This window comes from Camellia sinensis, chromosome 5 (genome assembly GCF_055761805.1).
Source record: "Camellia sinensis isolate YWXY chromosome 5, ASM5576180v1, whole genome shotgun sequence".
Classification (NCBI taxonomy): domain Eukaryota; kingdom Viridiplantae; phylum Streptophyta; class Magnoliopsida; order Ericales; family Theaceae; genus Camellia; species Camellia sinensis.
Genome location: NC_138965.1, coordinates 187,521,972 through 187,536,283, shown reverse-complemented (window position 1 = coordinate 187,536,283; position 14,312 = coordinate 187,521,972). Strand labels below are relative to the sequence as shown.

Genomic DNA, 14,312 nt, shown 5'->3' with positions numbered 1-14,312 from the left:
ATTTGTGAGCCATTTTAGACCTCGACCTAAACTAAAAAAATCTTGTTTTGATATCATCTTTATGTTTAATTAAGGTCTATTCTCTGTTTGGGGTCATCTTCCCCTATGCATGCTTCATTCCTTCATGATTAAGGCTATGCATTAGAGCACTTGCGTTGGCCATGGTTTGGCCTCTTAGCCACTGAAAGCCAGTGGATTTTCAGTGGTTTTGGTGCATTTTTAAGGGCCAAAATTAGAGGGGGTGACCCCCTCTCTCCTTGTCTTATTTGGGCCCTTCAAAGAGGCCTTTCTTTGAATGTTCCCTAGACCAATTTTAGGGTCAATTTGGTGAGTTTTAGGGCTGTTATATTTGATTTCCAGAGTTGGTTATGCCATGCTAAGTGTCTATCTTGTATGTGCTTAACAACCCCTTGAATGGCCTTCCAAAGAAGCCCCTCATTTTTGCACATGTTGACTGTATTTCAGTGATTATTTGGACATATTTTGGTATGTTTTATTCACTGATTTTTTCTGGTTTGATGAGATTTCATAAGCTTCATATGCATGCCATGTAAATCATGTTTGCTAGTCAAAGTTGCATGCTATTTTAGTCCATCATGCTAGCATCTTTTGGTCATGCTTTGAACTAGAAATGTTCATATTTTGGACTGCCTTGGCTTTGTCTTTGTGCTTCATGGTCAAATAATGCATGCTTTGTATAGCTACAAGTCAATACATGTGCCTAGTTTTGAGTTTCGGGGCTTACTCCATGCATCGGGTGCCATGTTTGCATGATTCGGGACCATTTAGCATTATGTTTCAGTGCTGAAAATTACATGTTTGAATGCCATGCTTCATCCTTTCCATGCTTTGGTAGAGTGGTATTTTATGCCTTAGGTTCGGTCCTCGGTTTGCGTGCATGTGTGTACGCATTTCGGTCATCTCATTTTCATCTTACGGCTACTGATGTGAGTGTGACTGAGGTCCACTCATGTTGGTGTAAGTCCATTATGCATTGTGTATGCCTTTTCGTTTCATAGCATTGCGTATGCTAGGTTGCCTGTTAGAGCTTTGTGTATGCCATGTTACATCAAGCATTGTATCTGTCATATCATAGCATTGCGTATGCTAGGTTGTATGTTAGTCGCATTGTGTATGCCATCTCATTTGCATTGTGTTTGGGATAGGAGTTAGTCCGAGCACGGGAAACGAGGTATGTTTCGTACTCCGAGTGACGGAACGTGTCTCAATTCCCTGTCACCGACACTCCGGATTACCCATGATGGAGTTTAGGTCTTGTTGTGTTTTCATGTGCATTCATTTCATATTGAGTCATGCAATTCAGCTCCTCGGCCATCATGCATCGATATGCGTGATTGGTGGCACGAGGATCGAGGACTACACTCCCTGAAGAGTAGTCATGCATACATATGTGAAATACTTTGCCATGCCCTTTTGTTGCTCTCTGTTGCAGTAAATCAGAAATCAGCGGCCTTCTGGAGCGTTGCGCAATATTTCGAAAACAATTGCAAACAGAGGCAAGCTGAGGCATCGTAATGGATTTCTCCGCAAGGCAACTCGAGCATGCGTCATTCATCATTTGGAACAGAGCTGAGGCGGTTCATGGATTTGCGTGCCAATTTACCTGCTTTCCTAGATTAATTTGTTAATTAATTAGGATTTTGTATTTATTCGGACTGTACTATTTATTCGAACTGTATTATTCATTCGGACTGTATTATTCTTTCGGACCCTCTGAGCGAGGGCAATGTTGTAATAAGTGTGCGTGAGTGTGATGTATGTCTTCCAACTTCACGTCTTTCTCCCTTTTATTTACCAGCTTATGATGGTTAGATTAGGGCATGTTTCAATTAGCATACAGTATGATAGCATGTTTGCATTCATTCATCTGTCTTGCATGCACCGGGCTTGGCGCACCTTACTAACTGCATTTGTATTTCAAATTCCAAATTGAATATGTGTTAGCTGTAGAATTTCATATGCCATCTTAGAATAGCTGAGCCTATCTTAGTTGCATTTTGCATGTGTTGCATAAGGCATTTCTGTATATTTAGGATCATACATGATTTCTAATCAGCTTCTGTTTTGGCTTGGAGTACTAGGTAAGCTTTTATGCTTTAGCATCCTTGCATGTGTGTGAGTGACTGCCATGATAGCATGCTTACCATGAGGCTAAGTGCTTATATGATATACCTGCCTGAATGCCTGTGGGTGAAGGTTGGGTTATTTGGATTGGAGCAATTCATCAATTGTGAGTTTTAAGCCCACTTGATAGTGGCAAAATCCTGTTTTCTAAGCCCACCCGAGGGTGGCAAATCCACATTTTAGCCTACTTGCGTGTAGCAAACCATTTTCAAATAAACAAACATGAGATGTTTTGTTCCAATTCAGGTGATCCAGTCTATATTTGTATACTGTGCGCATCACGTAGTAAATCTAGGCTAATAACCGGAATAAGAACACATAATGTTTTCACAACTAGATATCATGGTTAGTAGAGGCCGATCTTTGATCGGGCGAGCGGGGGTGCTCACGAAGTGACCTTCCCCAATCGTACCCAAGTTCCCGAGCCGAGGCAACTTTGGTGATGACGGACACGTGGCCTTAGGCAACGAGTCAGAGTTTCCTAAATTTCCCAAAATAAAATATTTAGGTGACGACTCTGTATCTGGCAAAGCAGTCCATGTTTGGCACTTCTTTCAAAAAAATCTGTTTTCAAAAATGATTTGCCGGATTTGGACTCTTTGATGATTCATCGGTCTTGCATTGCACTCTGCGATATTAGATACAGGACCGTGACTTTGAGTCCTGAACTATAGTGAGCCCAATGAACAAAACGGGGGTGATTTCCTCCCGTGACGGTCGGGGACGTCTACACAAAGTTTGAAAAGGTGTCTTATAAGCCAATTTAGAAGAAGGCAGTCTATTAATGAGGTAAGTGGCACAAGCAATAGCATCAAACCAATAATGCACAAGAATAGAAGAGTGATGAAGAAGAGCAATAGCAATTTCAGTGAGATGTCTGTGTTTTCGTTTAGCTACACCATTTTGAGATGGTGTATGAGGACAAGAATGTTGATGAACACTTCATTGTGACACAGTGAGAGCTTTCATTTTGTTATTAAAGAATTCTATACCACCATCTATTCGAAGGATCTTAAGGTGAGTATCAAATTGTTTTTCCGCATAAGTTTTGAATTCAAGAAACTTGGCATAAAATTCACTCTTATAAACCAATGGATATAACCAAGTAAACCTACTAAAGTCATCCATAAAAAGAACATAGTATTTATAACAAGAAGTGGATGAAAAAGGCCTCCCAAACATCACTGTGAATTAAAGCAAGGGGCTTATTTACAGTGGAATTAGACAATTGGAAAGGTAATCTATGACTTTTGGCAATACAATAGTCTACACAAATTTGAGATGTTACAGAAGTAGAGGAGTTTAGATGCAAGTGTGAGCTAAGATGCTTAAACTTCAAAGCACTAGGGTTCCCTAGCCTATTATGCCAAACATTATTAGAAACAGAAGCAGAACTAGACAACTTTTGAGAAGCAAAACTTGTGGGAGCTACTAAAGAATCATGATCAGTAGGTAGTGAAGTGGATGGAAGAAAGTGATATAAGCCATGAAGATTAGATCTTTTGTGAAGAATTTTCTTCATAAGCTTGTCCTGAATGACAAATGTAGTATCATCAAAACTGATAAAACAATTGTTATCTTGAGCCAATTTCTGAACAAAGACAAGATTAGAAGAAATAGAATATGAATGTAGCACATTATTCAATTTAAACAAGTGATGTGGAGTTGGAAGAAGGCCTTTACCAATGTGCTGGAGAGGAATGGAGTTTCCATCTCCTATGGTAATCTGTTCTGAGCCTTGATAAGGTTGATAACAATTTAAATGACTGAGATCATTAGTCACATGATCTGATGCTGCAGAATCTAAGTACCAAGGACTTTGAACTGAAGAAGAACCTATTGAGGAAGGAGACATGGAGGCTGTTGAGGAAGTAACAAAGGCTCGTGGTTGCTGTTGTTGTTGTGAGTTTGAAAATTTTGATGTGAAGCCTGATATTGTAGATCCATGCGATACCAACACTCCAGTACAGAATGACTGGAGCCTTCTCAGATTTGGAAAATTTGATTTGAGAACCTTCCTCGACCTCGAGATGGCATAAATCTACCATAGCCTCTAGTTTGGCCTCCTCTTCCTCCTCTGGAATAAGATCGACCTCGATTGGAGCCAAAATTCTGAGATCTTGAAGAGAAAGTGTGAAAAGAATTTGGCGTTGGAGATCCTTTGACTGTAGAGAAAGCTATAGTTGATTTTGTGGATTTGTTTATCTTGGAATCTAAATGAATTGCTTCAGAACACAGTAAAGCACAAAGATCATCCATGGTGATGTTGTCTGGTCTAGCACGAATGGCAGTAGCAAATGAATCAAACTCAGAAGGAAGACCATTCAAAGTCACTAAGACTAGATCTTCATCTTCAATTTTAATAGATGCTAGGGCTAATTGACTGACAAGGTCCTTAATTTTGGAGAGATATTCTTCCATTGACTCAGTTTTCTTAATTTGTTTTTCAATTGGTGAATATGAGATCGAGACAAAGTTGTATACCTCTTGTGGAGAGAACTCCAGACCTCAGAACAATGATGAAACTGAAGTACAGATGCATAGATTGAAGGTGTAAGTGTTACAATGATACAACTGAGCAAGTGTGCATCAATCAAAGTCCATTGAAAAAATTCTGATTTTGAAACAGAAGCCCCCTCTGGATCTGTGATTGTAGAGGCTGGACATGGAATCGATCCATCAACATAACCAAGCAGATTTGTGGCTCGAAGAATATTTGAGAGCTAAGTCTTCCAAACAAGGACATTGGAACCATCAAGTTTGATAGTAACAAAGGATGAAAGATTAGAAATTAACAGAGTGAGATTTGAAAAAAGCAAGGATGATAATGGTGATGCCATGGATTAGTTGTTCGTTGGAGCTCAGAGGCTTTGATACCATGAAACAAAACTGAAACCAATATACTTTTCTTATTCAACAACCCATTTGATAATACATCAGCTATATTTATATACAAAATAATAAGGAGCTCAACTAGTCATCTAGAACAAAATATCTTCTAACAAACTAGTTGTCTTCTCAACTGTGTAACTAACTCCTAAACAGATGAATTTCTTGAACTGCAATCTGAGCCAGAGTCACCTAAGCTGGATGCACTACTTGCACCTGAGCTGCTGCACTACTTGAACCTGAGCTGGCTGAACTATATTCCTCAACACTACTAATATTTTTTGCAGCAAAATTTTTATTTTTAGGAAAAAAAAAATTTGATTACTAAAACTCTTATACATTATAATATCTGGTTTTGGAAAGAGAAGGACAAAATGTGAACGGAACATAAAGTTCTTCTTTTTTTTTTTCCCTTCCAAATTCCCATTCTTTTCTAAATCGTTATCCAAATTTGTAATCTAAACATATCATAAAGACATTCTTCCAAGTAATTAACAAAAAAATTTACCAAATCATTACAGCAGAAGGAACAACAAAGCTGAAGAACTCTCCAACTCCTCAAAACAGCTTGATTGAAACCAGGATCCTAGTTTTTGCACAAGCAGAAGAGTAGTTCATGTACAGTATGAGGAAGATCACATTCAACCAGCTCGAAATCCCAATTGCCAATGCACCTCCTAAGTTATCCAATCCAGACTTAAACACAAGAACCCAGCAGAGAGGTATGTGAAAAACAACAGTGGCACATGAGCTTATGAGCATGGGAATGGTCAAACTTTGCATTTGAAAGTATCTGGTGAGGGGTTGAATAATAGCATAAGCAAACAGGGATGGAATAAGCCAGGTTGTGAATTTACCCGCTTCATGTGAAATTAATGGGTCTTGGCCTATGAGAATGAGTATTTTTCCCATATAGATCTATATTAAAGAGAGAGGGATACAAACAATGATGAGACAGAGAATAGTTGTCTGAGTTTGAGTCCCAAGTTTTTGGTATTGCAGAGCTCCATAAGCTTGTCCACATAGAGTTTCCAAGGCACTAGCCATCCCCAACTGTAGTTTGACAGTAGAAAATGGAGTTAGTTGTAAATATACCAATAATATTGGGCAAATTATACTAGGGGTGTACACGGTCCGGATTGGTTCGGTTCTGTGAAAATCCAAGAACCGAACCGATCCTAACGGTTCTGTGATTTTGAGAACCAGACCAGACCGTTACACTTGTAAAACCGGACCAGAACCAAACTGTAGACACCCCATTTTTGACCGCCCTTAAGACTTGGGCACTACTGATGGTTTGCTCGGTGTTGAGAGATGTGCAGGGCAAAGAATCAGTTTCTTCAGCTAGAAGAGAGGAAAATCTTTCAAAACACTTTGTTTAGGGTTTTGGAGTTGAAGAAAAGAGGAAAGGAGAGGAGAAAACTAGTTTGGGAGAAGTTCGGCATGAATCCGGGTAGAAGCGAGTCGAGCAGCCCTCGCTGAATCGGGCTTATCTGTCTGTACACTTGGAGTTTAGCTATGGGGCCACCACCATCGGAAATCTTACTTCCGGGACTTGATTTTGCACTCAAGAATCTCCTAGATCCAAGTCCGGGTGGGGGAGATATGATCAGTTGAAGTCGGGCATCATCCCGGTTGGATTGAATCTGCGCGGCTTCACGAAAAAGGGAATAACTTTTTGCATAGGAGGAATTTTGATGCAAGGTTTGCGCCATTGGAAAGCTAACTTCCGGGGCTTCAATTTGCATACCCACCGGCCGTTTTTTGACATTGGAATCATCTATCGGCAATCTATTTTTCTGAACGGAAAAATATTATGCCGACCGGCACTTTATTTTGGCCGACGACCAAATTTTCTGGCCGGTTTGCACCATTTGCACTCTCCAAGCTTGGTGCATCCCAGCTGTGCCAGTTGGAATGCACCAGCACACTCCCCCGTGCATATATGTTGCTATTTTGAACCCTTGACCACCTTTGGACCCCTCTTTTGCATCCTTTGCTCAAGGCTTCTTGAGGAAGCCTTGACCCCTTATCTTGGCTTCCTCAAGAAGCCTACCAGCTGTCCAAGCTTCTCCAATAAGCCTTGAACCCCTTTGACCCCTTTCCCTTTACTTAGCTTGTAAGTTAAGTGCTTTCCTTGCCTTATATAAGCACCTCTCCTCCTCCTTTGTTTAGGTTGGATTTTTAGGACAAAAAAACCAGAGATATATAGATATATCTGATATATACATACATATATCCCTTCATCTCACTATATCTCTCCCATTCAACCATCAAACACCCTTGTTCTTGGGCCATTTCTTCATCAACTCATAGCACAAGGCATCCAACGCCCATTCTAGCAGCTTGAGGCTATCCTCCAGAGGTTAAAAGCTCCCAAACCCGGTCCAAAGGTTGCTAAAGATTGGTTCTACAAGGGTGAGTCCCACTTTCCCTCTTTTGTGCATTTTATTGGCCTATATCTTAGTCCCTTGTGGTTACATCTTTGGGCTCCGACCCAACCTTCAAATCATCATATTTTGAGGTCCTCTTCATGTTTGATTGAGAACCTCTTGCTGTTTGAGGACAGTAGCTAGCACTTCCTTCATTAGCCCTCTTTATGCCATAATTTTACATAATATTTTTGGCTTGTGTGTGATCTGTTTTGAGGCATGTTATAAACTGTGAAGTTTCTTATTTTGAGCCCTTCTTCAACATTGAAGAAGGGCTCAACACTGTTTGGATACTCTATGTGCTACTTGCTTTGAAATCCATGTGGTAGCCCCGTTTTTGTATGCCATTTTAGCCCCATCTTTGCTTGCTGTTTGGCCATTCCATAAACTGTAAAAATGCTTATCTCAAGGCTGCCTTGCTTCTGTCTTCATGCTCCATGTCCATATTATGCATGCTTTGTATAGCTGTAAGCCATTTCATGTGCCTAATTTCGCATTTCGGGATTCATTCCATGCGGTGAGTGTTGTTTTGTTATGTTTCGGGGCTGTTTTGCATCACCTATCGCCTCTGAAATTTGCATGCGAATTGTCCATGTTTGTGCCTTTCAAATGCGTCGAAAAGTCGCTTCATTATGCTTAAGTCTTGGACCATGTATCTATGCATGTTTGCATGTCATTTGCCTCCATGCACTTAGCATTTTGGCCACTGTTTTGGGCCTAACTAGAGCTACCTAATTCATGTTTAAGACCATCCTTTGCTTATTTGCATGCTCACCTTGCATGTTTGCTTGTATCGGCATGTTGCATCCTTAGCTCGTATGCCTAAGTTGCATTGCATCTTGCATGCATCACCTTGCCTCTTGAGATGAGTATGATAGAGGTTAGGCCTCCTTGTGTGTTTATTTGGCTTGCATGCATTTTGAAATTGAAGTTGCACACTTGATTCTTTGGGCCATCATGCATGGAAATGCGTGATTGGTGGTCCGAGAATCGGGGCACATCCTCCTTTAAGTCATTAACATGATAAGGAATGTGATTGGTGCATAAATTGTTTGAATTGCATTGCCATGCAAGACTTTGCCCTCTGCTGCTGTGAGTTGCAGGTTCTGCAGGAATTGATTGCCGGCCGGCAGTATTTAGTGCCGACCGGCAGTCAATAGATGGCCGATGGATCTATTTTGTTCCGGTGACTAAATGCTACTGCCGGTGGAAATTCTGGTCAGCCGATGATATCCCCCAGTGTCCTGAGAGGCATCCCTGAGACTTTGGCAGTTTTCAGAAGAGCAGAGCAGGGAAAACAGAGGCAAACTACGCATGGCAGTGCGATTCCGAGCCAGTCCCGAGCATGTGTTGCATCTGGCCCTCGCCCCGAGGCGGTTTACTGTTTTTCTTTAGTTTAGTTAATTTGTTAATTAATTAAGCAATTTGTAATATTTAATTAGCTTGCGTAGTTAATTAATTTGTATTATTATTTTGGTCCCTCCGAGTGAGGGCGTGTCTGTAATAAGTGTGTGTGCGTGGTGTGCATGTCTTCCAACCTCCACTTCTTTCTTCCCTTTTATTTACCTGCTTATGATGGTAGATTAGGGCACATTTATTTTAGCATACCTTATGCTATGCATGCGTGCATTCATGCATTTGTTGACATGCACCGGGCTCGATACATCATACAAACTACATTGTACTTTTCAATTCCAAATTGAATACATGTTACTTGTAGCATTTCATATGCCATTTTAGGGTTAGCCGAGCCTGTTTAGATTGCATCTTTGCATGTGTTGCATTAGCCATTTTTAACATGAACTAGGATCATGCATATGATTACTGACTAGTTTCTGTTTTGGCTCGGAGTACTAGGTAAGCTTTCGTGCTTTAGCATATCGCATGCGTGTGAGTGTTGCCATGACAATATGATTACCATGAGGCTAGCTGCTTATGTGATATAACTGCTTGAATGCCTGTGGATGGAGGTTGAATTACCTAAATTGGAATAATGCATTAAAACTGTGAGTTTTAAGCCCACTAGATAGTGGCAAAATCATCTTTTCTAAAAGCCCACTTGAGGGTGGCAAAATCTGCATTTTAGCCTACTCGCGAGTAGCAAACCATTTTCAAAACAAACATGAAATGTTTTGTTCCAATTTGGGCGATTTGGTCTATACTTGTTTGCTGCGCGCACAACATAGTAATTCTAGGCTAATAACCGGATTAAGAACACATAACGTTTTCAAAATTAGATATCACGGTTAGTAGAGGCCGGTCTTCGGACCGGGCGAAAAGGGGTGCTCATAGCTGACCTTCCCCGATCGTACCCAAGCTCCCGAGCCGAGACAACTCCGGTGATGACGGACATGTGGCCTTCGGCACCGAGTCAGGGTTTCCTAAATTCTCCCATAAAAAAATATTTAGGTGGCGACTCTGTATCTGGCAAAGCAGTCCATGTTTGGCACTACTTTTTCAAAAATCTGTTTCTCAAAACGATTTGCCAGATTTGGACTCTTTGGTTCAGATTTAGAACCGTGACACAAATCGAGTCCGAACTGTAGCATGAGGCCCACGCGGGCGCGTCTACACAAACCGAAAAAACGGTTTGGTTTCGGTTTGGTTTACGATTCAAAAATTTTTTATTTATAAGAATAAATTGTTAATATTAGCAAAATAATTACTCAAACTAATTACATTTAACTCATGATAAAAACTAATAATATTAAGGCATTACTTAATATTACATATCTATGCCATCCTAATATCATTAAAATTATAAAAAACCAATTAATAAAAATAAAACTTGATATTATATATATATATATATATCTTTTAAAATTCGGTTCGGTTCGGTTCGGTTCGGTTCGAACCGCGATTTTTTCATAAAATCCATTAACCGAACCGTTTTTACGGTTCTTATATTTCTTAATCAAAAACCGAACCAATTCTTAATAGAACCGAACCAAACCGTACGATTCGGTCTGGTTCGGTCCGGATTACCGGTTTGAACGGATTTTTGAACAGCCCTAAATTATACCAGTAATTCTGTATTTTCCAATTTCTGTTATTTTAGTTTTTACATTTTTAATTGACTCAATTTTGATTCTTAATTTAAATTTTGTATCATTTTGGTTCAATTGATAACATCGTTAAAATTTTTGACAAAAAAATAATAATTAAATTGATTAAGATTAACCCATTATAAAATTTTGTCCATAAAAACATGGCATATATCGAAATGGGCTGATCCAAGCACTCATAGCATGGCCACGATGGCACGATGGGGACCCCTCTTCCCACTACGAATAAAAAGAAGAGGTTGTCAATTCCTTTGATAAACAGGATCACCACATTATTAATTATCTCAATTGATTCTTATCCACCAATTCAGTTTTTTTTTTTTTTTTTTTTTTTTTTTTTTTTTTTTTGTCCTCTTCTCGTTGCCCCCCGCGTATATGTGCGCGTGGTGGGGGTCATCCCAAGTGGAGGTCTGGATCATCTCTGAAAAACTTAATGATGAAAATCGAAGAAACTCACTAGGATAAGCATCAACAGAGGGGAGACAACTATTTTTGTACCATAATTCTGCGATTACAATAAAAAAATCTTATAGTCGAAAACGTAACTCTAATTTTTTGGTAAACTAGGTAAATCTTTGAATTTTTCGCATGTGATTGATTTTTCATTTCTTGTTCCTATTTGTTTATGTTCCGTCAATTCATAACATGTATTGATACATTTTTTTACCAATATATCAACTGATATGAATCTATATTGATACTTATCTGGGTAATGTTATTTAAAATCATGGGAGAAAGAGGCTTACGATAACACGAAGGCCAGTGACACTGGAGAAAGAAATGGCGATGGAGCTGCTAGAGAGAGAGAGTTCACCTAGGTGACCAACCATCATGGTGGATATAACTTACAACAAATACTGGGATAGACCCACCACCACCATGGGTGAGGCTATGCAGCCGAGCCTCTTCACCTCCTCACCCAACACACGCCATTTTAATCCACCACCACCTTTCTTTTCCCCATCTTTCAATAACAACAAACTCTCTTCCATTCGCTTTCTCTCTATCTCTCCTAAGCTGACTGTCTTCTGACACCTTGTAGAAATTGAGTGGGTGGGTGGGTGGGTGGGGGAAGGGAATTTAGAAGAGAGAGTTTGGCACTAGATTTGTTCTTATATATTTAGTGATCTCTATCTTAATGAGTCAAAAGAACTGAGAAGATATATATGAATGTGTTTATTGTGGGATTGTTAGAAAAATATTAATAATTCCCACGATATCACATCATTTATTATATTTTTTTCATATTTTTTAAGGAAAATGTTTGAGGGCCACAATTTTTGTGGCTCAAATGGCTCAAAATTGCCAAAACGACGTCGTTTTAGCAATTTTGAGCCATTTGAGCCACAAAATTGTGGCCCTCAATCATTGCTGATTTTTTAATTATTAGATACAAAATTATAATATTCTATTTTTTTCATCAATCATAATATCATAAAACACCACGTGACCGAACTCCAAGAATACCCAATAATCACCCGAGATTTCATATTTTGACATTTTGTTATGCTTTTTTTTTTTTTAAATGACGGAATGTTTGGATCAACTTACGTGCATCTTAACTAATTTTGAAATTTACGCAAAATGCCTCATCCACATGAATTGGACAAATCTCAAGCAAAACGCCACATAATGATTGTCATTTGTAAAATCCTAATTACATATTTTCATTCTTGAATGTTCACTTAAATTTTATTTTAATTCTTTTTCTTTTTAATTGTGTTGATTTTTTGGCTTTTAAAGGTTATTATTGTAATTATGAGCGTGCCAGTAAGGATCAGTCAGTCTTTACAGAGAATTAATTGCTAACCAATTATTAAACGATTGTATTTTAGTTCTTTCAGGCTCAATGAAGAGGACTTTTACTGGTGGTTTGATTTAGAAGAATTAAGCAAATAACAATCAAATGAAGAACAATTGAAGCATTTCATTAAAAGAAAAAACTTGCAACGATCCAATTCAGCCTCGTAAAGGTTTACAGTAACAATCTACTTGAAACTACTCCTATAAACGCAGTGCAGTGTAGGAATTTTAAAGTACAGAAATGTAAAGAACAGGAAATGTAAAATTGGAAAGGAAATAAAGTAGAATAAGACTAGTTTTTTGGATCTGAGTCTGGGGATCTTTTCTAGGGCCTTCTCTGCTATTTATACTTTTCAAGGATGACCATCGAATTGCACTTCCAACCATCGAATCGCTTCTCCATGATCGCTGATCATGTTGCCTTATAGTTAGCCCCATTATGCCATCACTTGCAGTTAGGCTTCCCTCTTGATTTTGAATTTGAATGTGAGTAACCGTTGAAGCCACATCACTTTATATCTCTTTGTTGATCCAATACTACGCAGATCTCGTAAAACCAATACAAACTGTCACGTGTTCGATCATGATTGAAAACTTGAATAGTCTTCATGTATTGCCCTTATCCTGCCACGCGTTGAATTGTAATTGGCTTATACAAAATATGTAGCCAACATTACCCTTCGCACTAATATGCCCAATACTTGGTGATATTAGTGGATCAAGGTCTTTTATCCACGTTTTAGAACGTGCATGAGCTTTATATTTTTAGAAACACAATCGTCATTCATTGATGAACATTTGCATTAACTCTTCTTTGATCCCTTAAACACGCCTACTATCTCAGTATTCGAAAAGTCCAATTCAATGGAGAAACATACCTTTTCTTATCTCGATCAAGCATATGAAGAGTTGTTTGATAAAACCGTTCGTCCTCGAAAGAATCTTCATGCATTGATTAGCCACATTTACCCACCTTCCTTTTTTCAAGTCATGGAAGCATTCGCAAATTATCAACCTTTGGATTACAAACATACTGTCCACAATCCCTTAATTCAGAAGTTTACAAATATGGATCTGGGAAGCTCTTCTTCTAATTCACAATCTTCTGCATGGGATGAGGCCGTGGCTTCTTTTTCTTCTAGGGCTTCTGGTTGGAGAAGCTGGTCAAAACCTGAGGCATGTGAATTGAGGGAGCAAGTTAATCATCACTTTGTCGAGTTCACTGATCCTCTAGAATTCCCTTCTGATGCTCGAAGTTCGGTGGTTTATCCTTACGTGTCCATCGATCGTCGACGCAGTTTAGAGGACAATCTGCTCGTAGCATGGTACACATCCTCCATATCTACAAAGATAGTACAAGCTACCCGACACCCATAAGAGGTACAAGGGTATAACCCATCGTTCTTAGCCCAGAAGGTGAAGCTTTGCCTTTCTGACTGGCTTGATTATGTTAATGCCCCTCAGTTTCCTCCTACTTTCAAGATGGAAGCCCCTATACCTCCTCCTCCGCAAAATCCTTACTGGACAGAGAGACTGAGGCTTGCCCTCTCTGAGGACAAGGTTTTTCCTCCTTACAAGCCTCCACCTTCCCCTATTCCAGCTCAGCAGAAGCAAGCCCAACTTCATCTTGTGGCCTTTTCTCACTTGCCTTTCAAAGTTCTTGAAGACGATGTTCCTCTCAAGAACTTTCGATGGGCTTGTGATATTATGACTCAGAGTCACGTTCTCAACCCCATTACCCAAGCAGAACTTCAAATGTTTTTGGACCAACTCCCGTTGCTTCTCCATTGGCACTGGACTTCTGTGGCCATCACCCAATCTTTGGACCAACTTCCATCCCTTCGAGTTCATGCCCAATACGAAGCAGAGATCCTCATCGAAGAATATAATGACTTCAAGAATAAAGACTCTACGTACTGGGATGACTTGGATATGGATGAGCTGGAACAAGGGTTAAGAGAAACAGCGTTCGAAATAA

At 39.4% G+C, this 14,312-nt stretch overlaps 1 protein-coding gene across 1 annotated transcript in view; it reads right to left on the bottom strand.

The window, feature by feature from the left end:
• LOC114319028 (protein DETOXIFICATION 12) overlaps nt 1-11,523 on the bottom strand; it is a 30,802-nt gene extending 19,279 nt beyond the window's left edge. The window contains 2 exon segments of the mRNA XM_082870830.1: nt 5,543-6,087; nt 11,278-11,523. Of these exon segments, the coding sequence (XP_082726956.1) occupies nt 5,543-6,087; nt 11,278-11,523 (791 nt within the window).
• Between the last annotated feature and the right edge of the window lie 2,789 nt (nt 11,524-14,312).